Raw genomic sequence first — 27815 nt, forward strand, 5'->3', positions numbered from 1 at the left:
TTTTTTCCTTTGATGGAAATATATTTTCTAAGAATATGAACCAAACTCTGACCAAAATAGTTGAAAATTGAATGTATGAGGTGATTGAACAAAATGTCATGTTTTTATATCATTTTTTTCACCTTTCTTACATAAAAAAATATATTTTACTTAATAATATCATTCCAGAGTTTGGTTCATATTTTTCGGACTTGAATAAGGAATATTTACATAAATTTTCAGTTCGATTCGTCAATAACTTTCCGAGCTAGGATGCCCGCATATTGAAAAAATTCGTTTCGAGAAAAACGCATTTAAAAAATGCAACCGCTTGGGTCTATAGATCGCGCGCCACGGCCTGATTGCTCTTATCATCGGAACTACAGGGTATATATTTTTCAAACATTTTTTATACCCGTTACTCGTAGAGTAAAAGGGTATATTGTATTCGTGGCCCGAATGGGCCACTGTGAAGCCAGCCGAGGCAGCGATATGAACGAAGTGGTGTTTTATACATAAACCGCAATCTCGAAAATTCTACTTTCACAATATCCAAGAAAATTAATTTATATATGGTATAATTGCATTTATTTAATTACGTTCTTAAAACAACTTGTACACTTAGTTAACATGAGCTCTTCTACTATGTTGCTCGCTCCTTGAATATAATTATACTAGAAACTTGGCATTTAATTTTGTTCGAAGCTAATTTTGAGTTTAAGGGGACCCCCATTCTCGATTTCAAATTTTGACGATTTTCAATGGGCTGGTAAATGTACATTTATTATTTTGTAGGCTTGTAACTTTGCATCCATTTAGTTGAAGTCTTAAAAACTAAGAAAAAAATTTAACATTTTTTATTTCTTTTTTTTGTTGTTGTTTTTTGTCATTGAACAAAAGCCCTCCTTTTCGGCGGCGCATGGGATTTCAGCTCACTGGAACATCTGAAACCAAAAATTTCAACGGGATTAGGAAGAGTACATGCATGGCTATAGCATGAACTAAGATTTTTAAAATCGCACAAAAATTAACAAAATGGCGGACCTTTGAACATTTTTTTTTTTAATCACCTTCAGCCAAAAATCAAGTTGAAAAGTAAAGAAGATCTTCACCGATTTGATTTATCCTAGTTCATGCTATACCTATATATGTATAGAATAAAGTATTAAAATTTGGAACCGATTGGTTTAATAGTCTTTGAGTAACCTCATGCGCCAGTCGTAAAAATACTGCTTCGAGAAAAACGCGTTTAAAGTTTTGAAAAGCTATCGCCGTCGCCTGAGGCTTCCAAAATAAATCGGCTTTATCTTCAACAGTTTTTGACATTTTCACTTGAATATAGGTTTTCACTAGGTTATAGGTTCGAATTAAATAAAAAAAAAATCAATTTTTTGAAACCGAGAATGGGTGGGGGGTCCCCGTAAACTAAAGTGTTACGCTTGTGTACCTAAGTTTTGATTAACATCTATTTTCGGTAACTTTCTTATTTTCTAAGTCTATTTTAGGTAACACGTAGAGCTTGATTAGATTTTTAAAAATTTTTAATACTCGGACAGCCATAGCAAATATCTTTAAATAAATTTGATTTTTTTTAAAATTTTTTACATGGTACTAAAATACATAAAACATCTATAAACATTGTATTGAAACTTTTATGTAATTTCTAAGATGGACTTATTGGTGGTTCTAAACTTAAATTTCGTAATATCCATCTATACATCGACACTAACATTACTAATTTGCTTATGAATATAATTCATAAATATTTTCATATATTGAAAAAATATAACTAAATTATAAAAAATAAACGGGCTGGTTGTGCTTAATACAGTCTAAAATCCAACTAACACTTTGCTAAATAAATAAAGGAACTAAAAAAAAAATTGATTAGCACTTTTTGACTTAAAAAATATATCCGGCGTTTTAAAAAGATTTTCACTCTTCTTCGTCGCGTGCCTGCTGGGAAATCCGGGGACTTCCATTCGACACCTCTCGTTCCGCATAATTTGTTTTTCATATCATCGACTCAGAATTGAACTAGATGCCGACGAGTTCGAGGAGAAGGCGGACTGAAGGCTGGTCATGGAGCCCTTATAGTTGGCTGAGCTAAGCACTTCGTAGAATATATTTAATTGGGCCCCCGATGGACTAAACCAGTGCATTAAATAGCTGTCGTTGTGGTTCATTATGTGCGAGCCCTGCACGCTCTCTTTGTGGCGGCAAATGAGGGTAGGTTCCTCTCGAAAGTAGTTGACACCCTCGACGAAGTCCTGCAGATCAAAGTACGAGACGGCAGAATCTTCAAAGAAAGAAACAAATTATATGGAAATGTAAAGCACTGATGCAGTCTGTTAGGTACAGAAAACAAATATGAATTTCTAAAAAGTTTAGGCAATTACAACGTCGTGAGCGGATCAAAGCCTAAACGCACAAATCAGAGGATTGACAAAATTAAAAGGGAGTGGCCAAAAGTTCTATAATACACTAATGGCAAGCAAAACTATTTATTAAGAGCATTAGTAACTATGGCCTTCCGCTCGTTTGGGATGACTGTAGTAATTTAATTTAAGGGAATGAGAGGGAATTTCAGTAAAAAGGAGACATTCCCGACATTAATATTTATGGATATTTATTATATCTATGGAATTACGGTTTTAATTAAATTAAAATCGGTAAAATTAGAAAAAAAATTATTTTGCTGTTTATTTTTTAATCAAATTACGCATTAGTTTTGTCAAAATCGGACAATAATGTCATATAGCTGCCATAGAAACGATGGCAAAATGCAGCTCAAAATCGACATAGCTTCATTGTTATTAGTAATATAGGCATAGAAATAGAAATGTAGTCGTTTTGTAATAACTGAAAGAGTATATAAACTTCGGCTTGCCGAAGTTTGCTTCCTTTTTGTTGAAGAAATGAAATGATTTTAGTTTGTTTTCGTTGGTAGGGCCTTGATTAAATTACTAAGGCTAGTTTGATAGTTTGCCTGTTAAACTGTTGTTACTTGGTGTAGTTTGGAATGGGCTCTAATTGCTGAGTTTTATATTGCTTTTATGTGGTTAATTGGGCGTGCTGATGCGCTTCCATATTTTGGTAAGCAGTGGTCAATTTTGGAAATTAGAATGGATTTAATAATTTGGATAAGGGAAGAGGTGTTGGTACTGCATTTTGGGGAAGAGAGGTGTTTGATGGTGTTTAGGGGTTTGCAAAGGCTTTCTTTTAATTTGTGTATGTGGGTGGACCAGTTGTATCTATTGTTATTGATGAGGCCTAAGATTTATGTGGTGTAAGTTTCTGCGATAGTTAGGGAGCCAGTATATATTATATATTGGCTCTGCAGTTGTTTTTGCTGCATACGTGTAGGTGTTAACATTTATTTATACCGACATGGAGGATCCTGAGTAGGTACACCATTCGATAATTTATTGGAAGATGGATGTCAAATTTATGGTGGGTTTTTTTTTTCGGACGTTGATGCACTATGATCGGCGCAAACAAGTAGCCCTTACGACACCAAACAGTACTTGTTACGCGGGGAGCTCTATTCCCCAATGGGCGTAAAAAACGAGATTGCGAGAAGAGACAATATAAAACCGGACAGACAAAGCTAGAAGTCTATGCGACCCAATAACTCGGGACTCTCCACATCCCCGTGAATAAGTTTATGAATAAAAGTAGTGCCAAGCATCGTTCTAAGGTTTAATAAGGAAGGTAGATTAATTAGAAGAAGTCTACTAGTGTAGGATGGTAAAATAAGTTTTGCATTCCAGTTAAGGCCCCGTAGGGCAAATAATAAAAAGTTTTTTTGGCAAAGACTCTATCCGGTCTATATGTAAAATTTACTAAGGACTCCAAACTGTACGCCAGGATTGGACGGACTAATGAAATGAACAAAGTCTTTGTATCACAGGGATCATCGAATTCCTTTAACCTCCTTTTAATAAATTTAAGTACGCCACTGGCTTTATTCACCATGAAAAAAATATGGTCCCAAAATTTTTTTTTTTTGTTTTAAACATTTTTATTTTATTTATTGGATCTTCTCTGAATTGAGACTAACAATAAGTATATGGAATCTTAAATTAAAAAACTATCTGAAAGTCAAGGTGACTGGCGCGAGATTTAGGGGCTCTAATATCTATTGCTGAGCTGGATTGCGTTGCAATCGGGTCCGTATGGAAACCCTGGCTAGGCCCCTTGCGAGCTGGTTTGGATGGGAAGTTAGCTTGGTGTGGTACGACGCTTTTTGTTTTGATATTTCATCTTTTACGGGTAGAATGCCAAGATCTCTGTGGATGTTGTCGTTCCGAACATACCAAGGTGCCCCAGTGATAGTTCCCAGGATTTTTAATTGTGCTCTCTGAATAATGTCGATGTTGCTGCTGATCGCGTTTCCCCACAATAGGGCGCCGTAGGTCCAGACTGGCTAAAGCGTTGAATTGTAGAGCAGGACCTTGAAGTCCAGGCAGAAGGGAGAGCGCGCGTTTATAAGCCAATGGAGACTGTTTGATTTTAGTTTTAGGTGAATTTTCTTAGGTTCGATATGTCTCCGCCATGTAAGTCTCCTGCCTAGGTGGATGCCAAGGTACGTTACATCGTCAGCTTGTGGAATTGGCTGGTTATTCAGGGTTAGCGGGGGACACGTTTGTCTGTTAAGAGTAAACGTTATGCTGTTGCCTGAATTGGGCATTTGGCCCGACTTATGATCGCGGTATCGTCTGCGTAGTGTTGTAGTAGTGTTGCATCTCACGGCGAAGGCTTTGTTGTAAAGGTTCGATTCAAGTATCCTGTGAGTGTTTCCCGGCAGGATCGTTCCGATTTGATGCATAAGACCATCAAGCCAGACTCGGTCGAAAGCCTGTGCAACTTCAAGGAATACCGCACTGCAGTATTCCCGAAGCGCGAATGCAGTCTGTATTTCAGTTGTTAATGTGTTGACTTAGCCTCCAAAAGAAAAACGAAAATTTTGAAAAAGTGGCGATTTATTTCTCAACATAATCTCCTTTTAGCTCGATACACTTGACCCAGCGATGCTTCAACGGGTTAAAGCCGTCTGAAAAATACGTTTTCTCGAGGTATGCAAAATAGGCCTCTGTGGGGGCGACGACCTCCTCATTCGACGCAAATTTCTGTCCAGCGAGTGACTTTTTCAAGTTTGGAATCGGCCCAATAATTCGGCGTAGTACAGCCCTGTGACCGTTTTGCCCTTCTCCAGGTAGTCGATGTAGATCACACCTTGTGAATCCCAAAAAACGGTGGCCATCACCTTTCCGGCCGATGGGACAGTCTTCGCCTTCTTCGGAGCAGGTTCGCCGGGTGAAGTCCACTGTTTCGACTGTGCCTTGGTCTCTGGTGTGTACCAGTGGATCCATGTTTCGTCGACAGTCACGAAACGACGCAGAAACTCCTTCGGATTGCGATTAAAAAGCGTCAAGCACTGCTCTGAAGCTTTCTCATGCCCAAAATTTCATGCAGGATATGATTCACGCGGTCTTTTGATATGCCTACTGTCTCAGCTATCAGCCAATACGAGATCGTGGATTTTTGTCACGTTATCTTCCGTGGTAGCCGTTTTCGGGGCACCTGGGCGTGGCTCATCAAAAACCGATGTTGAAACTCGTTAAACCAATTTTTGACGGTCGCCATGGAAGGAGAAGAGTCTCCGTACACAGCATCCAAACGCTCTTTGATTTCGCTGCGCGATTTCCCTTCCAAAAACAAGAATCGAATCACAGACCGATATTGCTCTTTCTCCATTTTTCTAAAATCCGCGGACACGTCCGATTCCACACGCAGTCAAAACAAAACTACGAGTCCGATTCGGCTGTACTACACGATAGTAAATTTCTCTTGCAATAGTGACGCCATCGGGCGGTGAGGCTAAGTACTTATCGCACTGCCCTCGTATAGTTGCCTTCCTTTGAGGGTCTGTGAAGCAGGGTGGGCAGTAGATAGCGGCAATGGCAAGGTTGCAGTTGCCCAACTGTAATTTTAACGATGTAGCTTGCAGATGAAAGTCGTGTTTGACGCGGTCTCAGTTCCGCCATGCGCTTTACCATCTGGATGATCGGGGCCGTAGAACGTGTATTCCCGTATTTGAAAGTTATATTTGCTGGTAAGATGCGTTTTTGCCAGCAACATCACGTCGATGTGGTTTTCGTTCAGAAATTGAGTTATTTCAGGTCTATGCTATGGTCTGCTGAGCTGCAAGCATTTGTAACAAGATATTTTGGTTTTGCATAAGGGTTTGCATGGTGGTTTTCATGAAGGACATAAATATTATCATACTTTGTTGCAAAGTAATGATCATAGATTCCATGTTATTTTGTTGCTGTTCCATGGCCTGCTGGATGTTATCAATTTTCGGCTCTATGTGAGCTGTGCCTGATCTTAGAGCACTGGCGTAAGAAATTCTGTTGGTGGTAATTGAAGGACCAAATGATGATCTGGCTGCTTTTACGAAGAAAACTTCCGGTGTCGTTTGTGATCTCATGTAAGTGTTTTGGGTGTTCAGGGAGCGTGCCGTTGTCGCTCGTTGCATCTGACTTTTCATCACCTTGTAGACTGGACAACCTCTGTAGTTTGATGTGTGGTTTCCTTGGCAGTTTACACAATTTTTAGTGAGAGAGTCTTCCTTGTTGGCAGGGCAGGGTTCGGAGCCGTGGCAGTTTCCACAAGCTACACATACTGACCTGGCAATTTGTGCATTGCACTGGCCTGGTCCGTTTGTGCGACTCTTCGACTGTGATCCTACGGTGCAGAAGGTAATGCAACTTGTAGATTGGGTGCACTGCGTTTTTTTTCAAAGTTCTGCTGTCTGACTCCAGCTCGACCTTGAAGAGTTGTTGCGGCTTCTTGTTCTTGTTCATAATGTTTATAACATTTTTTGCGCAAAATCCGTTTTCTTTTAAGACCTCTGTAATTTCGGAGGGGGTCACATCGGGTTCTATTCCCTTGAGCACAATTTGCAAACCTTTGCAACTTTTCAGCTGGTACGTGTAGTAATTCTTTTTGGCATCGTTTAAGTACTTCGACACTGCTCGGAAATAGTCTTCGGTTTTGGTTAATTTATTCCCTTTCATAAGCGGAATAACATGAAAGTTATCTTTTTCGACAAGCTCAACTATTTTGTTGACTAGGGCATTCGAGATATTCTCCCGAGAATAAATAGGTAAGAGCTTTAGTTTCCTTGGGACTAATTGTTCAGACTCTGCTTCAGGCTCCGCCAGAATGGAAAATCTATTTTCATCGAATGGCCGGGATTTTCAGGGCCTTTGCTGGAACGATTTATTTTGCCGATTTATTTTTGCCGTCCGAGTTTTTTGGGGGTGTAAGCTTGTGCTTGGAGATATTAATGTAGCGATCCATGCCAGTCTGGATGGCCGAACCCGCTTGCAGAATTGTCATTTCTTCTGCCAAAGCTTTGTTTTTGCCGTTTCACCGATTTTTGCACTTTTTTGTGTTGTTGCTTTACGCGCAGCACAAGAAGATAGTGGAGTCGTTATTGCATTGTTGGCGACAGAGACCGTTGTAGTAGTTGCTGTTGTTGTTGCGCTAGGCGGCAGAAGCTCTGTTGGAGTCTTGCATTGCTCACTCCATGGCTTTTGAGCGGGGAAGCAGGGCGGGAGAGCAAGAGCTAGCTCTCTGGTTTTCGGCGGTCAGTAAACTTGCACCTTCAAGCAGTTTCGGTTCTAGAGTATTACTCGTCACCGTAAAATAAGCATTGTTACGGGCCAAAGAGGGACGACGTTTGTCTTGCTCTCTCTGAATTTTTTCACGGGCTTCGTCTTGTTGTTTTTGTCGTTGAGTGCGTTCTTACTCATTTGTTTATCGTTAGTGCGTAAAGATTAATTATATAATTAATTAAAACTTTAGTTTACGATATGCGATTTGCATCGCGAAACGCAAAACTTCGCGTTTATTAATTTTTCGAACGTTTGACTAATTGTTTTTCCAGAGCTTTAATAAAACACGTCTGCACGCAGCCGTAGTTCGATTGAACGATGAACAAAACTTAAGTTTATGTTTTGGGTCCAGAAGGACGCAAACACAGTTGTGTTTTTTATGTTTTCAAGCTAGCAAGGTCATTATTTCACCGGGGAACAGTTATTGATATTGACAGATATTGTCATTATAAGGCCGAGCCCCCAAATAACAGTTGATCGTTTCTTGCAGTCACCAAAAAACTGTTATTTGCGCACCGAGCGAAGAAAATAAAAGTCCTTTGCATGTGTATGCGTGTATATGCGAATGATCAGTCTGCTTATAAACCACACTTGGTTTTGTGGATTCGGTGCGTTTGGATTGTTTTAATTTTTGTGTCAAAAATGGGTCGTGATCACAACAAAAAAGTGCACATCTTTCGATTTAATGCAGAAGACAATAAGTTTAAATGTTTAAATATTTGTGTGAAGTTAGCAGGCTCTCTCTGAACAAATTTAAAACGGCATTTAATTCCAAAACATGCGAAAGTTTTTAATGAATTTGATTGAAAGTTCAAAATAATATGAAAAAAAGAAAAAATTCAAATAAAACCTGTCTCTTCGATTTTAAAGATTGTGACCACGGATGGAAAGCCTTTTTATTTCTGAATAGCGAAGGGTTTCGACATATATTTACCCAATTTATAATACGCTTTTGATGAATCCCATAACTTCTCGAAATGTTATGGAATATGTGACTGTCAAAGAGCACTTCATTAAAGAAAATATAAAAGCGCTTGTAAAGGGAAAGCTTGTATCACTGAAAATAGATGTTGCCACAAGTATAGATAAGGCAATTTTGGGAGTGAAATTACAAATGATCAAATCTAGTATTTCTAAGCTGAGATCGTCATCAAGACTTAGACACAGCATTGCATCGGATAATCGAAAAAACATGATCAAAGCCATTCAAATTTTAGATGATGATTGGGAGACTCTTTTTGACGATGACACTATTGGTGAACATGTGATGGAAAAACTTGATTCCCTACAGCTGGCGAATATTCACCTTGTAAGGTGTGCTGCGCATACGCTTCAACTTGCGAATTCGACATCAACAAAAAAAAAGTACCATGCATACATATTTAATGATAGTAAAATTGTTAGATTTAAAAGAGTTCCTTGTTGTGAACCCTAGCATTGGATGGAGATTTATATTGACGCGTTCATGGACATTACATTAGAGCGAATTCTTTTTAGTATGGATGGAGCCAAACTTATATTAAGAAAAAATTACCAGGACATATAAATTACTTGAAAATTATGCGATGTTAGCTGCAATCTACATTAATCCACGCGTTAATTGCATCTTAAATGACCTGCAAACCGTATATTCGAGCTAAAGCAAGTAATGCTACGTGTGTTTGAAGTTTAGGTCCTGTTTTATATCTGTTAATTGCTAGTAGTTTGTATTAAATGTTTTAACAGAGTATATTGTCCATGTCAAAAACTCACACTTGTACTAAACAAAGTTTTCAAAAAATATGTTCTAATTTAGTTTTTATTTAAGAGGCATTCCTCAACACAAAGTTCGCCATCATGCGAGGTTTAAATCCAAGTCCAGAAGAAGGAGCTCCCATAAAACGGTGATGAATGTGCTTTCAAATTAAATTTACAGAACATTTTACAGTTTTTTCCGATATAAAGGTGCAGTCGCCACACCTGAATGAGCTCGCACACGTTATACTAGCTACACCGGCGACTCAGATGTCTGTTGACAGCGCCTTTTCAGCGCTTCATTACATTTTAAGCGAGCGACGAAGCTCTTTAAGTGCAACAACTGTAAATTCGCTACTAGTTGTAAAGCTAAATACTGAATAAGTAATAAATCTAATTTTTAGTTCAAATAAATATGTTAAAGTTGTTGCTAAGCATTGTTAAAAAGGCACTGAAGACCAAAACAAATAAACAATAAAATCAAAAGACCGTATACGATGAGTCTTTCGTTTTTTTTTCTTTTCTGCTGACCCTGAGAACAGTCAACCGAAAACCAAAACAAAGAGAAAATAAAAGTTCAGTTCAGAGCGAGAGCACACGCGCATCGCCTTTTTTGGTTGTTTTAGTGTGCAGACCGCAAAACGAAAAACGGTTGAGAGTTATTTGCGAGCTATCCTATAAAGTTTCCAGTCTGCGATTTTAAGGTTAAAGAAGGGTTTAGCGGTAAAAGATGGGGAATGAAATAAGATAGAGAAAGTGGTCGCTTCTATTAAGGTCGTCGATCACTTTCCACGTTATTTCAGGGGCAATGTTGGCAGTGGCGAGTGAAGGGTCAATATGTGAAAATGTGTTGTATTTTGAGTAGTGAGTCGGTGATTTGCCTAGTAGAATATTGTCAGAGCAGTCAATAAATTCTGCAACGGTGTTTCCTCTAGAGTTAGCTCTGGGAGATCCCTAGGATGGGTGCCAGCTGTTAAAGTCATTAAGGCCTAGTGTGGGTAGGTTTGGTGGGGAAAGGACATTCTGTAGGTTGTTTATTGGGGTTAAAGTGTTTATTGGTAAAATGTAGGTTGAGATAAGGGTAATTTTTTTGTATTCTAGCTGCATAAATTACAAAGTTTATGGGAATTGGGAGTGATGTATTGTGTAATAATTGTGATTCCTGTAGATCTATTACATGTGGATTAAATTATTTCATAAGTAATTGCAGTTCTAAATAATTATTTCGGTAACCTTTAATGTTCGACTAAATTATTTTAAGCATTTTGATAGTTTATAGAGCTGTGTGGGTTGATTAGTTGGTTTCCATATCACAGGAGTCGCAAGAAGCGTCTGGAGATTTAACCGTATTTGACTTGATTTTTTGTTTGTGTTTTTGTTCGCAGCTTTGAGACTTGTTAGCATACGTTTTGATGTAGAGAGCGGTAGAATTTAAACTGGGTTAGTGGTTGGTTTGGGGATTGAGTGAGTTGAATTTAAAGTTTTTATACCCGTTACTCGTAGAGTAAAAGGGTATATTGTATTCGTGCAAAAGTATGTAACAACTAGAAGGAAGCGTTTCCGACCCTATAAAGTATATATATTCTTGATCAGGATCACTAGCCGAGTCGATTTAGCCATGTCCGTCTGTCCGTCTGTCTGTCTGTCCGTCTGTCTGTCCGTCCGTATGAACGCTGAGATCTCGGAAACTATAAAAGCTACAAGATTGGCATTTTGCATGCAGATTCTAGGAGTTCCTACGCAGCGCAAGTTTGTTTCAAAAAGGTGCCACGCCCCCTTAAACGCCCACAATCGCTTATATACGATTTTAAAAATTTAAATATTTCTGAAAAGTAAAAATGCAGTTTTATTGTGTTTATCAATACCTATCGAAATGTAGAATCGGACCATTCGTTAAAAAGTTATGCGTGATCAAAGTTTCTATCTCCATCTCCCTCGCACTTCCTTTAGCTGAGTAACGGGTATCTGATAGTCGGGGCACCCGACTATAGCATTCTCTCTTGTTTTTATCTGTAGATATGTCTGCGTATGATATTGGTTGTTTTCGGGAAGAAATCTGTCCTTTATATGTGAAGTTAGATCCTTTAAGTTTGAGGTCCTGTATTACGTAGATGTGTAGTATGGTGATGTAATTGAGGTGTGGTTTTGGCGATGGATAAGTATGTTTCGAGATCTTAGTATTGTGAGGGCAGTTTTAATAGTTACAAATAATGGGCATCTTCTGTTGGTAGAGTTGTGTGAGTCGATTAATTGTTCGTCCTTGCATTTAATACATTTTCGTCTGTGTGGTGCCCTTCTCCACAGTTATAGCAGTTTGTTTTTACAGTTACTGTGCAATTAACACAATTTAAAGCAATTGTCGCCTCTTATCGGCAATGGTATGCATTCCCTTACTGTGGTTCTTTGATAGCCAATTTTAATATGATCTGGAGCGTCATGGTGACTAAATGTAAGTATTATGAGAACAGCCCCTTTAAGTGTGCCGTTTTCTCCTTTAAAAATTTTAAAAGTGCCATATATTTGGCGTGGGAGTTTAATGGACCTCGAACGGGGGATCCCCTATCAGGCCGTCACTGTGTTTTAAACCGTTGGATTAGTTTTCCTTGTTTGCCTTGCGCACTTGTGCACTTGTGGTTACTGTTAAGATTTGGTAAGTGTTGTTGCTAGTTTTTGTTTGCTTTGATGGCTGATTTCTATGAGAGTGAGTTTGTGACTATATACACCGCGACGTTCATTTGGACGCTAGTGATTCTGATCAAAATATGATTATACAATTATTGGGTCGCGAAAGCATATACTTTTTTAAAACAATATACATTTTTACTCTTCCAGTAACGATTATGAAAACATTTTAAGAAAACGCATTGATTATTTCTTTCCTCTCAAAAATATCATATACTTTGCATGATATCATATCTACAACGATTTAAAGAAAGATAAATCTATTTCCTGGTAGTTGTATTAGGCACAAATAAGTTAAGTGGGACTTTCCACATCCTCGTCAATATCATCGTTCCACGGTTGGATAAAGATGTACATTAATTAGAAGAATATTATAAAGATGGTAGAAGTAAGATAGTAAAAAGTTATTTTGCACAGACTTTTTCCGGTCTATATGTACACCCTACAAGGGACTCCAAACTCTAGAAATTGGGGGACTTATGAAATTAATCAAGTCTTAAGCCTATGTCTTAATAGGGCCACGTTTTGATAAATCCGAGCATTCCCTTGGCTTTATTTACCATGCAACTAATATGGTCAGAAAACGTAAGTTTATGTTTTGGGTCAAGAAGGACGCAACCTGCATGATTTTAATCAACACACAACAACCTGTGGGCTCACCCGAAAAACTTTACTTTACACTGATAACAATTTAAATCCGATTGTAAATCTGAACTGCGGCAATTTTTGCTGCTATTATGAAGAGAAATAACAAACGACTCCTCGAATAAGTGGTAACTAAAAAGTTTTTCAAAATTATTATTAGAAATGAACTGGATAATAGAAAAGTGATTCGCAAATTGCGAAATGGTGATGGTGAAATATATGGCAAGTAATATTTATAGAACTACCGGAAAATGATAGGACGGACGGACGGACGGATAGAAGGACATGGTTATATCAACTCAATCAAATCTATGTATGTATTTTAAATGAAATGTCTCCTTAACTAACGAAAAATTCTTCTTAAAAACTAAAATAAATGCTGTAATATTTTGATAAAAATTATCATTTTGACCCCATGAAGGAAAATTTTTGCATATACGTTGAATTTTTCTGCAGAATAATTTTTCCAGAATAATTGTTTTTAATCTCATATGTAATTATAGCTAATATATAGTTTATTTGCCTGCCTGGACTAGGTCCAAATTAGATGTAATTTCTCATTAAATTATATCTTTTGCTCAAGTCCCCTGGCGACGTCAGCTGAGCTTACTGGACATTTTTAGTCGGCTCTATTTGGGTCAGCCTGTACGGCTCGCTCTTTGTTGGTTGTCGTTGGCACGGACTAATTTCGCTTGCCTTAATCAAATCAAATTTTATTTTAAACAATTCCAATTAAGAGGCTGTGGCCGAGTGCCACCCTTACTAAATGATATATTATACCGTTATTGAATTTGACTCTTTGTGATCAAAGTAGAACTCAAATAGGCCTAGAAAAAGCTTATAGTCTCAAGATAATATAAACATATTTTATTTAAAAAATATCGCGAAAACAAAATTGAAAACCAAGTGCTTATTAAAAGTTAGCGGTTTTCGTTCTCTCTCCTTTGTGCTAGTCTTCGGTGCTAGCCAACATGGCAAAGGCACTCTAAATACATAAAAGAGTTCTTTGTCTCGACAAATTGACTAATGTGAATTAAAATATTTAAACAAAATTTATGCATTTCTTAAATATCCTCTACATTACGATGTAGATATAGTGAGTGGTCCAAATTCTCACATGGGAGCATAAAATCCCAGGGCACTATAGAGAAAATTCCTGGATGAATTGTTACACAGTAAGCCTATAAGTACCTTGACGCCGACACCAAAACCAAATGGGAGGCATTTTCGAAATTACTGGAACAGTGACGTTTGGCAATAGAAAAACCAATACTTTAACCAACTTTCAACTTTCTCCGCCTCCTATGCCGCTCATACTGATGCAGACTTTCCTTGTAAGCCTGGCTCTGCTCCCAATATTCATAACGTCATGTTTAGCGGTGTCGAAATCGACGAGTATGCTTCGTGGAGCCTGACCTAGTAAACTTAAACGTCAATCGATTGGCCAAAAGATTTCTCAGCTATAACGAATTTTGTGAGTTCGATGGAATCTTGTAACGAGCTGATTCTTAGTTTTATGCTCGCTACGTAATCGTGCGGCTAGCTCAGAGAGGTTGTGAGTTCGTTCCACCAAATTAAATTGAGTGACCGCCTGTGACCAAAGGATATCGCCAGAAAGTATTAGGTCGCTGTCTTCTGCTGCGTTGCTCCTGGCTCGCTGCTGCGCTGCTCCTGGCTTGCCGCTGCGACGCTCCTGGCTTACTGCTGCGTCGCTCCTGGCCTGCTACTGCGTTGCTTCGGCTTGCTACTCCGGGTGACTGATATCGGGTCGGCTCCACCAAAACCCTGGATGTTATGCGAACTTCTCTACCGGTGCCGGCAAGGTGTATCGCCTAGCAGGTGAAACGAAGTTTCGCCTTATCGCCTAGCCACCTTTATCGCCTGGCTTCCGGAGTTCAGCCTGGACTTTGTCGGCAAGGTATATCGCCTAGCAGGTAGAACAAAGTTCTCCCTTATCGCCTAGCCACCTTTATCGCCTGACACCGCGCAAGGACTCCCTAAGTTCGATTTGACCACGACGTAGCACCGTTAGATCTCAGCGTTTTAGCCTCAGTCTTGTAGACTTGTCGTCGTTCGGCGTCTCGACTTTGCGATCTTGATCCTTGGGCACTTCGGTTTCAATTTACTTATTCCGCGTTCACGCACTCGCTCTGATTCTCGCACTCGTAATGTCCCGAGCTGCGCTTGCGCCGTCCTTTTATAGGCGCTGTAGGTGCCGTTATTTCCCTTGCCGAGCTCGGGTCCAAGGTCCACTGAAGTACCATTCATTCTTGATGTGTCCTCTTTATCCGGGTCCGAAGTTCGTCAATTCACCGTATGACCTCGTTGCCCTTGCCTGGGGCGGGTCCAAGGTCAATCGAGGTACCGTTAATTAACAGTGTGTCCTCTTTAGGCGGGTCCAAGTCCGCCAATTTACTGTATGCCATTTGAGGGTCCAAGGTCCGAATATTTCCCGGTTGACCTGGATGCCCTTCATTTCTCCGGCTTTCCCGCCTCCTCCGCTGTTACTAGGCCGATCTCCTGCATCAGGATTTGTGGGGAGTTTAAGGCAGGCTTGCACCTTGTGAGGTCAAAAAAATCAAATTATTTTTTTTTTGCAGTTTCGGATAGATACATGTTTCAATTTTACTCTCCTAAAATTTCAAGTCAAAATCTCTTGAATTACGAAAGTTATAAAAATTATTTATACTAAAACCTATGGAAAGTATACGCATCTTGCGAAATATCTAATTTGTTTAAAAAAATTGTTCATAAAAATTGTTTGAACAAATTAATTTTGCAAATTTGATGCCAGATTCGTGATCAGCGACCCCGAAAACTTATGTACCGATGAATATTTTTATTGAGATGTATGAAATTCGACATACATTGTTGCCATTATAGTGAAAATTTTCAAACGCGTTTTTCTCGAAACCATGTTTTCCGAGTTGGCGGAAGTCGTACAAGTCGCAAAAATTAAGCAATCGTCATGAATTTTTTTATACATGTCAGAAGTAGTGTCTGGAACTAGGATCTTTTGAAAATATTAAAAATTGTTTATTTAAAAAAATAATGACTAACGAAAAAATGAGGAAAAAACCGATTTTTTTTCAAAAGCTCATAATTTTTGCTTTTTTTATGTTTTTTTCAATTATCCTAGTTCCAGCGATGCGAAAAAGTGTACAGATGAAGAATGTATTCGTTTTTTGCGTTTCAGATTATTTCTTAAAATTCCAAAAAATCCGCCATGAGGCCGAGTTTTTCGCGGACATGCCGCCATTGTTGGGTACTCCCCCTCCCCCCTTCACTTGGATCGCCCTCAAAAAAATTGTGTAGCTTCAATAAACTGTACCCTACAACTGGCTAAAATTTTATTCCCATACCTACCATACTTTCCAAGAAATAAATTCCAGAAAAAAAATCAGGTTTTGGGCGCCAACAAGGTGCAAGCCTGCCTTAAGATTCCTCACAATCTCCACTTGATTGTCGCAGAAATCGACAATTATTAATTAGAAAATCTAGCGGAATGACACCCTTACTAAATACAAATATAACACGTGTTTTAAATTTATCATAAATTAATAATAATTAATAATTTATTTGTTGTTATCAAAGTGTAACTCTAATAGGATTAGAAAAATATTAACCACTTAGCATTAACCATATCAGAAATTATTTTAGCTGCTGTGAAAAATAATGGATAATCAAAAAGTATTTAAAATTGTTAAACCTAAATTAGTTATAGTTAAAAATTACAATTGCTAATGACTTTTTAATAATTTAACGATTTGAAACATGTTTGATACCGACACATTGACCGAAAAAGTTTTTGAAATTTACTGGCCTCTTAATGTCTCTATAGATAATCGCGATTTGTGGGCGTTAGATTGGGCGTGGCCAAATGTTTTTTTATATTCTACTATTTCCTTCTTTAAATTACCTTATACCTTAAGTTTTTCTTCCTTTTACATACAATTTTTTTTTAAGCATTGTTGGAGGCACTTTACACGGCATCTAAAGGTTTATTAAACAAAATATAGATTCTTTGGGAATACTGAAACAATATGGTTTTATCAGTGAATGTAATACAAACGCGCAAAAATATTTGCCTCCATATTATTTTGATACTCTGAACATAACCGATAGTCAAACCATCATGACGTAATATATACTGTCAAAGATGTGTCCTTTCTTTCAAGTTTTTACATTTATATTATATTTACACTCACCATTTTTATTCGGAAGCTCTTGGGTGACCCGGTAAAGCGTGAAGTGCAAGTCGTTGCGCATAACATCAAAGTCCCAAGTGAGAACACTCTTAGGATCATCGTTTCGGATGAGCAGCTCGTGCGTGAATCCCGGTTTTAGCTCCACGCTCTTGTACAGGTTCTGATGATCGTGCTGGTGGATGGCGGTAAAGCTGTTACCCGGAACTCGTGCCTCGGTAGTGGGTGACAGCACAGCCGCAACATCGTCGTGACCATCCAGCGAATTCGTCTTGTAAAGCATTTTGGGCACCAATCCGCCCTCATGAATCATGGTCTTTTGGAAAGGTTAATACGTTAGAGTACTTTATGGTATGAAAGCCTGTGGCTTGTCATGTGGTCAGATGTATGGCCGCCTCTATGTGACCAGAGCTCAAGGGACATGGACATGGGCGCTGGGGCACAATGAAGAAAAGATTTCTGCAGGAATGTCAAGGCAAAGCTGCGCACAAAGGTTTGACACAGTTCACAAACAAAAAAGAGTCAAACAAAGAATGTGTGAAAAATAAAATCGAGAAAATAAGACAAGGGCGGACGAGACAATTGTCGTTTTGGATGGTGACAAACGAAATCTAGAGCAGAAGCAAATTAAGGAGTGGGATGCTTACACAATCGCATTTGGCTAAATAACAGTGGCTTAAGTATTTCTGACTGACTTGATTCACATGCGAAACGGGCTGGTTTTCTGTCTGAGCAGCCCCGGCGGGGTAGAGTCAAAGCCGGAACCAGAAGGAAGTAGAGGTTGAACCAGATACAGTAATAACAAAATATAGTAAGTACGTATCAACCGATGCAGTATTAATGGATTCTCAAACGAAGTCGCTCTACCGGAAGCTGCCGTTCGCATGCTTACCTTGCATGGTCCCCCTAGGAAGTCGGGCATGATCTCCTCGTCGAGGTATTGGGCTAGACCATCCTTCATTTGCGTGGAGTCGGGACCGTAGAACACAAACTTGGATCGCGTGTGCTCATCTAGAGAATAAAAAATTATAAAAACAAGAAAATCGAGTGGAAGTAAGTTTAGATTACCGATAAAGGCGCTAACAATTGTCCAGGCAATGGGAAACACCCTGGGCGCTCGCACCACCAAGACACGTCCCATGGTCTCCGGATAATTGCGTTCCACAGTCTCGATGATGTATAGCAGTGCCCTGATGCCTGGACGCCATAGGTGACGCATAGAAAGACCATCAAGATCTACAAGCAAGGACCAGTGTAGCAAAGGCTTCTCCAGGCGTTCTGCTGATTCATTAATCTTCTGAACTCCTTCTTCGCAGACGTGAAGAGCCTGGACCCAAATAATACTCCGCTTAAGTAATATTTTCTGTAAACAGTTAAAGCCGCTTCCTTACCAATCGTAGTAGGCCCTCCATTCCTAAAGACTTTAGCAGGCCTTTGACGTCCATATGTCCCAGCCGCAGAATGTAGACAGGCCGACCGTCCTTGTCGTGGTGGTGCCAGCCACCCGGGAAGTGTTCCACCACCACGGCCGGCTTGGAGTATTCCGGCAGCAGTGCGTCTATGTGATGTTCCCGACGCCAGCGGAGCGAGTCGCGCAGCATAGTGAAAGCCTGGTTAACGTGCCAGTCCCTGGCTGCTAAGAAACGCATGATGGTCTGATAACTGGGCAAGCGCTCCAGATCATCAACACCATCCAGCATTTTTCGCAACTCCAGCAGCTTGGACTCCTGCATTGGGGATAGCTTCCCCAGGTTGCGAGCGATAAAGTCGCCGTCGAGTAGGATGTTGTGGTGATCTGGAGCAGAGTCCAAGGACGGGGATCTGAGTACGTCGGCGGGGGTTGTCCAACGTTCCACGTAAGTTGTACCTTCCTCGCGCAGCTGGCTGATAAAAAACTCAATAATCTCCTTGCCCTTAAGTGTTGTCTGAGTATACTGCTTCATGCCCATTTTTTCCATTGAGTGTTCGAAGCCAAAGAAATTCTTAATATCAAGCGTTGCCGACTGGTCAAAGCACGTCCACTCGGAGTTGTCTGGGTGAGAGTAGTAGCGACACCGCTCAAAGATCTCGATGCGTGACGAGAAGCTCTCATTAACCGCCTCGATGCTCAACGTGCGGTTTCCCATGTCAAGGTAGTTGTGCTGAAGAAAGTACACATAGTCAACTCCGATCAGCTTCTTAAAGATGTACGGCGCGTCAACTGCCAACTTGCAGCGACGGCTTGTGTTCCGCCTTGCCCCTTTCTCAAAAGATTCGTCCTTAATGACCTCACAGTCTAGCACGATGGGCATCTGTGGGCATGTGGGAAAGCGGCGCTCGTAAGCCTGCAAAACCGCCAATGAAACCGAATTAATTTCTTTTTTAGATTCCCGATCGTCACCATCTACGCTTTTTTGCCAAAAATAACAAACATGTCAAAATCCTTAAGCAGTTTCTAAGGTCTATTTATGGACAACCTTATTGCAAATTTTTTTAAAGGAGATATTTCGAAATAGTTTTTAAATACATTTGCTTTATCATACCGTTGTCGTCAAAGCTGAGTTTCTTTCTTTAATTACCCTTGCAGAAATCAAAAGTTTGCAGTGACTCCATAAAGTATATATTTTTGGTCAGCATAAAGAGACGAATCGAACTGCCATGTCTGTTTCTTCGCAAACTACACCCTCTTCGGGAAAAAATGGAAATACAATTATATATTCACTGTTTTTAACATACAAGGTGCGTTCCAAAGTGAAAAGGACTTAAAAAAACAGAACAAATGGTTTTTTCGGCAAAATCAATTTATTTTATTCAAAATAGACTCCTATTTTATTCAAAATAATCCAAAGTGAACAGGACTTAAAAAAACAGAACAAATGGTTTTTTCGGCAAAATCAATTTATTTTATTCAAAATAGACTTCTATTTTATTCAAAATAGTCTCCTTCTGCTTCAATACAGCTTTTTGCACGGTCCAAAAGCATGTCAAACGAGTGTTTTAGCTCGTTGGCCGCTGGTATGCCGCTGCAATCATTTTGAATGGCCTCTACGTCTGCATAACGCCTTTCATTGGCAATGCATTTCTCCGAAAAGGAAAAAGTCGCACGGTGCCATATTTCATCTTCACGAATACGGGGCATCAAACGCTTTAAAACTCCAAGGTAGAATACGGCATTAAAGTTTTGGCCGGGTGGAACAAATTGTTGACAATACCGTTGAAATCATAAAAACAAATCAGCATTGTCTTCAATTTTGACTTCTCCATACGTGATTTTTCGGGTTTCGGCTCGTCTGGTGCCTTCCATTCAGCACTCTGGCATTTTGTTTCGGGTTCATATTGAAAACACCACGGTCCCCAGTCACAATATTGTAAAGGTAGTTTTTGTCCTTTTTGACCTCTTTATGATGTCCTTTGAATGTTGGATTCTGAGCAATTTTTGGTCGTCAGTCAATTTCAGCGAAACAAACTGTGCACACACCTTTCGTAAGCCGAAATCCACATGTGGATTTTCTGTGCGCCAAATCCGACAATTTTGCTTATTCGCCATCGCCATTCAATATGAAATGAATGAGCTTCACCAGTCATCGAAATTTGATTCCAAAATTCAGGTTCAGTTTGAGCTACTGTACGACCGAATTGCAAGCGACGTTGATTATCCGTGGGCAAAAGTTGTTGTGTTACTTGCACTTTATACGGAAACAAATGTAAATCGTTCGCAAAGTGGTTCCACTAACATTTAAATGCTGAGCACGGTGTCGATACGACTCTCCTGGGCCTTCGACAACATTAACTCTCACTGTCTCAACCAAATCAGCTGAGCGTCTTGGGCGTTCATGAACTGCATTTACAGTACCAAATTCAGAAAACTTGGACATAAGACGATAAATAGTGGCTTTTTTTTTGAGCGTTTTGGCGAGGATATTTTCGACGATATGCACGTTGAGTTAACACAATTGACTTTATTTTCATTATACATCTGCACTATTTCAGCGCGTTGTTTCGTCGTGTAGCGAACCATGGTTAAAATTCTACTGTTTTGACGTTTCCAAAACATGTCTGATCAAGCTAATCAGTCGATATTTGAGAAAAATATTTAATGTTTAAGTCGGCCCACAAATGATGGCGCACCCTGTATATATACTTTATAGGGTCGGAAATGTCTCCTTCGCTGCGTTGCAAACTTTTGACTGAAATTATAATACCCTCTGCAAGGGTATAAAAAATATATTTTATTAGGTGCTGGAATTAGTTTTAAAGGGTTTTTTTTTAAACTTTAACTTTTTATTAAGACAAAAATGGTGATAAATCGATTATTCAAAGTATTGCCCATCGCTAACCACTACTTTTTCCCATTTTTCTGTCAATTTTCGGATACCAGCTCGGAAGAACAGTTCGTCTTTTGATGCAATCCATGTTTTTGTTTCCTCGTTGGAGGTTAAGTGCTGATCAGCCAAGCCATGTGCCATCGATCGGACAAATAGTAATCTGATGGGGCAATTTTTGGGGAATACGGCGGGTGCGATAGAACATACCGTTTCGACGATTCTATGTACTTTTTTACGGGTTTTGTGACATGGGGACGAGTGTTTTCTGTTGCAAAATGACTGTGTCGAGCCGCTGATCGAATTATAGGCGTTTTTTCTTCAATGCCTGACTCAAACGAATCAACTGTATTCGGTAGAGGGCTCCAGTGATAGTTTCGCTCGGTTTGAGCAGCTCATAATAAATGACGCCTAAATACAAACATGAGCTTGGATCCATGGATATTCAGTCTTGGCGTGGATGACGAAGCGTGGCCGGGGTGGGTATCCATAAGATTTCCTACGCTTGAGGTTATTGTAATGCATCCACTTTTCATCGCCAGTTACGATGCGATGCGATGCAAAAACTCTTTCCTTTTCGACGTGCGAGCAGCTGTTCGCACGTTATAAGCCGCCTCTCTACGTCTCTCGGCTTTAACTCGTATGGCACAAAATTTCCTTGCTTCTGAATCATACCTATGACTTTTAGACGTTTGCCGACTGTTGACAAGTCAATCCCCAATTATAGCGACAATCCTTCGAGCGCTTCACACGGATCTTCGTCGAGTAAAGCCTTCAATTCTTGGTTCTCGAACTTTTTCTGCTGACCAGGACGTTCCTTGTCATCGGTGTCAAAATCACCAATTTTGAAGCGCCGAAACCAGTACTCACATGTTGAAATGGATGGAGTATAATCTCCGTAAGCTCCCTCAAGCAGCAAACGACTCGCAGGAGCAGTTTTCTTCAAATGGAAGAACAATAAAGCTTCCTGCAAATTGCGTTTATTCGGCACGAAAGTCGACATATTGAATAGTAATTTCAAATGTACATTGTTTACATTTGCGCGATAACGCATACTGATAATCCAAGCTATGATATAATACTTAATATTCTTAAGGGGTGGCCGATTTTTGTTAAAAAAATATATTTCAAGCGGTGGCAAAAGTTTTTTGTTAAAAATATTTATTTTGTAGAGGTGGGCAAACGATCTCTTTAAATACAACTTGAAACAAGTAAGGAAGCAAACTTCGGCTTGCCGAAGTTTATATCCCTTGCCGTTATTACAAAACGATTTCGATTTCAGTTATTACATTCCGATTTCTATGCCTACATTACTAAAAAACAATAAAGCTATGTCGATTTTGCGCTGCATTTTGCCATCGTTTCTATGGCAGCTATATGATATTGTTGTCCGATTTTGGCAAAGTCAAAAGCTTAATTTTGATATATTAAATAATTACTATATCTATTACGCTCTCCTGAAAAGTTGCCGCTTTCAAAGTCGGTGTAGACGATCCTGCAAAGTCTACTGGCTAATCGTTTTTAAATTTTTCTTTACTAAATTCCTCAGGTAACACTGTCGAATTTTGTTGTTTTTGGGACAATTTATTATTTTTATAACGATAAATAACAACTTTTGGACGAAAATCGAGTTTTTTGACTTTAAAATCGGAAAAAAATTAAAACTTGACAGCGTTACCTGGGGAAATTTGTCCTTTAAATGACATTTGATTTTTTTTTAATTCAGATGATTCTGTGATTCGAGATGCCGACGACGATTGCCAATACCTCACTAACTTTTCAATATTTTTGTATGCAAATTTTTGCACATATTGTTTAAATGTTGTATTATCACATGGGGTTGTGATTTTTTCTGAGACTATTTGTATTGCCAATAAAAATTAGTATTTTAATATTAATAACGATATCCGTGTCGATTGTCACTTCGATCGTAGGATGATATGGATCTTCAGGTTGATAAATAAGATAAGCTAACTTGCTGCTAGGATAAATACAGGGTTTGTCCGAAAATTAATAGGACTAAGTGAATTAAAAACAAGAAAGGAAAGCTAACTTCGGGCGGAGCCGAAGTTGAAATACCCTTGCAGAATATTCTGCAAATTATATTCTCCAAAATTATTCATATGATGCATTCTTAATACTCATAAAAAATCCCAACTTCCTAACTTTAAAAACACTAAAGTTATGGCATTTCCAATCGTTCAGTTATATGACAGCTATAGAATATAGTCGGCCGATCCTTATGAAATTTGATGTGTCGGATTGATTGGGCAAAAATAAAACCCATAGAAAGTCCCAACTCCCTAACTTAACAAACACCAAAGTTATGGCATTTCCGATCAATCAGTTATATAGCAGCTATAGGATATAGTCGGCCGATCCTTATGAAATTTGGTACGTATTGATTGGCCAAATATAAAACCCATAGAAAGTCCCAACTTCCTAACTTAACAAACAGCAGAGTTATGGCATTTCCGATTAATCAGTTATATGGCAGCTATAGGATATAGTCGGCCGATCCCGGCCGTTCCGACTTATATACTGCGTGCAAAGTTTGAATTCGATATCTTTAAAACTGAGAGACTAGTTCGCGTAGAAACAGACAGACGGACAGACAGACGGACAGACAGACGGACAGACGGACATGGCTATATCAACTCAGGAGGTGATCCTGATCAAGAATATATATACTTTATAGGGTCGGAGATGTCTCCTTCACTGCGTTGCACACTTTTGACCAAAATTATAATACCCTCTGCAAGGGTATAACAAAGAGAATCGCTGTGGTCAAGTGTCTCGACTAAAAGATACACGTTGTACACGCTGTTGCACCTTTCGAAAATTTTACAAACGGGCCATCTGGGCCGCAGGATGAAAACGAGCAGCACCCCGACACACAGTGGGCGATTTGGTCTCGCTAGCAGCATTTAATAATTAACTTCTAAACTAAAATAGATGTTTTCAGTCGGTTTTTTTTCACTGATCAGAGAAAAATCTCGCGTACGTTTCGGAAGTCCTTGTTCCTGGCTTAAAGAGCTTCCTCGGACATCATACCAATTGGAAGGCAAAAATGGCTTATAATGTCTGCTCCATGATTTCACAAACAATTCGGCAAATTCCAATGCGTAAGACCGGAATGCCTCCAACATGCCAGTGCTCGTAAGATTACACTGAATCGATGTATTAAATCATAGCTTACTCCTGTTATACGAGCAGCCAAATTAGGTTGTTCGAAAAACCTCCTTGCAGTGTTTCCGTTGTTCTTACTGCCAGCAGTTGCAATTGGTATATCTACCAGCAAATGGATTTCTTCCCTCAGCTTCTGCTGAATAATTCTTTTATTTTCTTCAACAACATCCTTGTCAACACCACAAGCTTGTTACTTTTGTATCGGAGTTCTACATGCAATGTGCAAAACACACTCGAAAAACCTAATCCAAGACTTGATAAGCCATATTCAAAGAGGTTTTCATTAATAGACAAGCTTTTCATCAAATTCAGATCGTTCATACAGATTCCGCATGTTTACGAAGAAGATTCCGATATGACAAAGAACGTTTTGCCATCAAGCATGGTCATATGAAATTGGTGATCAATTTTAAAGCCACACACTAATGTTGGTAAAATATTTGATATTTGGCTTTTATTATTTTCACTTTCTCTGCGAATTAAGTCTGCCGATTCTTTCTCGCAAAGTATCTTAATGGGTCGACAATATCGAGTAGAAGAAGGTCTATTGTTTTTCCATAAAACTATTGGTCCGTTCTGCACTGTTAATGACACCATACAAATTGAAAATAAATATTGATCTATCATGTTTCCATCAAAGTCATCAAATTTTTGCCTGTACGTTAAATGGTCGCTGCTGCCATCACAGCCCCATTTGCATTGTATGTAGCAGCACTAACCATGCAACAAAATTTTTTAGCGACAGGCTCCCGGGCTAGTAGCGTCTGGCCCCTGACACTTCGTGTGCCTTCGGGTTTTTTGCGCTCTCATTCTTATTCTCATTTTGATGCTTGCGCACTCATTGCACGAGTTCGGTCGTTCAGTCGCAGAAAGGCACATTTTTAAGAAGGTTGCGCCTGCGCTTGAATTGGTCTTTATATGTATGCGTGTTCATGCATTCTCATACAGGGGTTTGCGTTAATTTCAATTCGATGCGGCAAGAATATTTTATCTTTTGTTACTTTCCAGACTTGGTACCCTAACAAAATGGGCGTATTCACTATTGGGTTAATGATAAAAATAAGAATATTGTATATATAGTATATTTTTTAATATTTCAGCATACATTTCATTTCGGGTTACAAATTCAAATTAGTAGTAGCAGTAAAATGTTTTGCATATATGTATATATTCTACTTAATAAAATCAATTTACTGAGATAGGAACAGGGCATATCGCAGTCGGTGTCTGCGCTTAGTGGTTGAGAAAACTTCAAACCAAATCAGCTTTGGTTGTTGTTCTGTGAAGCACTGCGTTTTCCAGCTTTATATAAGCTGCAGCTTGCAGCTACCAACAATACATCTGATGGGACATCTTCAGTTAGGTCTGACAATTTGTTGACTTATTATTGCATTGTCAGATTTCATATTATTTATTATCAATTAATGTTTAATATATATTTTTAGCTTGTACCAAAATCCCTTAGAATCTAATCTATTCTGAAATGTAATATTTAAATCCGCCGTTATATCCATTGGATATGGATTTTTAAAGCTTACCGGTTGATATTCGTTTTGTGTGTATTTTAAAGGTGCTATTAAAAAATGTATTTTAAAAAATTACAACTTAATGCGGCACTTACATATAAATTTCACGGAAGGTGTAACCTGCTTAGTCGCGTGTCTTTGAAAAAATCGGAAATCGTTAACCAATGGAAAAATTTTACATGCCAGTAAGGAGTCACCACGTTTGCCTCTTACCGAATGCTATATTATTTAACGTGTGAATATCCACATGACCAACGCTTAATGAATTCGGCAATTGCTTCAACATTTTTGAAACCACTTGATAAATTTAAATTTTTGTATAATCCGTATCTACTTTTCCTTCTCTCAAGCATTAACCCGTAAAGTAAGTGCAAATTTAATGATAATAATCTTAACAAAAATTATCATATTTTACTTAAGGACTCTTCGCATATGATATGATTTTCAGTTTTACACAGAGGCCTTGTGATTTTTAGGTATAGTGGTGTTGGCAGGCATCGTGGGAAATATGAACAAGTTTCTTTTAAATTAAAAGAAACAGGGGCTCGTGTTGAACAATGTACTATATAGACTTATTAGAGTGGGTCTATTATTATGGAAAGCCTCTGATTGTCAACCAGCTCATATGTCCACGTAGGTTTATGTAAATCAAAGAAATTAGACAGAATCAAATGAGACATCATAATAAATAAATAAGTCTTTACAAATCATAGGCGGAATGCATTTTATAAACAATTTCAAGCAATATTAGCAATAAAATTTGTTTTCTATTATGAAAAACAAGTATAACAGAAGGTTAAACAAGATACTAAACTTCAAAATCAATACACTGCTACAGAAAAATAACAGTTTTTACCGTTAATTTACCAAGGCGACGAAAAATAAAAATATAATGCAACCGACATAAAAAACATAACATAATGACCATAGGCGCGAAAAAGCCCCTATTAAAAAAAGTTTTTCAGGTTAATCGAGTTATTGTAATAAAGTGTCCTGCTAAAAGCCAAGATCCGAGTTGGGGGTCTTAAACAAAGAATTTCGTATCCTTAAATCCAAATAAAAGGATTTATTATGAAACAAGAAAGGAAAGCTAACTTCGGGCGGAGCCGAAGTTGATATACCCTTGCAGAATATTCTGTAAATTATATTCTCCAGAACTATTCATATGATGCATTCTTAATACTCATAAAAAATCCAAACTTCCTAACTTTACCAAAGTTATGGCATTTCCAATCGTTCAGTTATATGGCAGCTATAGGATATAGTCGAAAATTTGATAGGTCGGATTAATTGGCCAAATAGAAAACCCATAGAAAATCCCAACTTCCTAACATCACAAACACCAAAGTTATGGTATTTCCGATAAATCAGTTATAAGGCGGCTATAGGATATAGTCGGCCGATCCATATGAAATTTTGTAGGTCGGATTTATTGGCCAAAAATAAAACCAAAGTTCTGGTATTTCCGATCGTTCAGTTATATGGCAGCTATATGATATAGTCGCCCGATATGTCTCGTTCCGACTTATATACTACCTGCAATATTAAGACAACTTTTGGAAAAGTTTTAAGCAGATAGATTTAAAACTGAGGGACTAGTTTGCGTAGAAACGGCTAGATCGATTCTCCTGGTGATGCTGATCAAGAATATACTTTATAGGGTCGGAAATGTCTCCTTCACTGCGTTGCACACTTTTGAGTGAAATTATAATACCCTCTGCAAGGGTAAAACAACAAAATTGTACTTTTAAAAAATTTGTTTTTTCCGATTGTTCCTATGGGAGCTACATGATAAGCTACCTGCAGTAGAAATAAAATTTTTGGGAAAGTTTCAGGAGATAACTTTAAAAGTGAGGGACTAGTTTG

General features: G+C 38.7%; 1 protein-coding gene across 2 annotated transcripts in view; it reads right to left on the bottom strand.

Annotated features, from left to right (window-relative positions):
* Positions 1-550: 550 nt before the first annotated feature.
* Positions 551-27815, bottom strand: part of LOC108037157 (protein real-time) — a 29342-nt gene continuing 2077 nt past the window's right edge. The window contains exons 2-6 of one of the 2 annotated variants that reach the window (XM_017113667.2): positions 18325-19257; positions 18002-18260; positions 17826-17944; positions 16937-17249; positions 551-2278 (exon numbers count right to left, since the gene is read on the bottom strand). In XM_017113667.2, coding sequence (XP_016969156.1) covers positions 1998-2278; positions 16937-17249; positions 17826-17944; positions 18002-18260; positions 18325-19257 — 1905 coding nt within the window. In that variant the 3' untranslated portion in view covers positions 551-1997. The remainder of the gene's footprint in view (positions 2279-16936; positions 17250-17825; positions 17945-18001; positions 18261-18324; positions 19258-27815) is intronic. The other variant, XM_017113669.2, reaches the window with a different exon arrangement.

The sequence above is a fragment of the Drosophila rhopaloa genome, unplaced genomic scaffold (assembly GCF_018152115.1).
Source record: "Drosophila rhopaloa isolate 14029-0021.01 unplaced genomic scaffold, ASM1815211v1 contig_36, whole genome shotgun sequence".
NCBI lineage: Eukaryota > Metazoa > Arthropoda > Insecta > Diptera > Drosophilidae > Drosophila > Drosophila rhopaloa.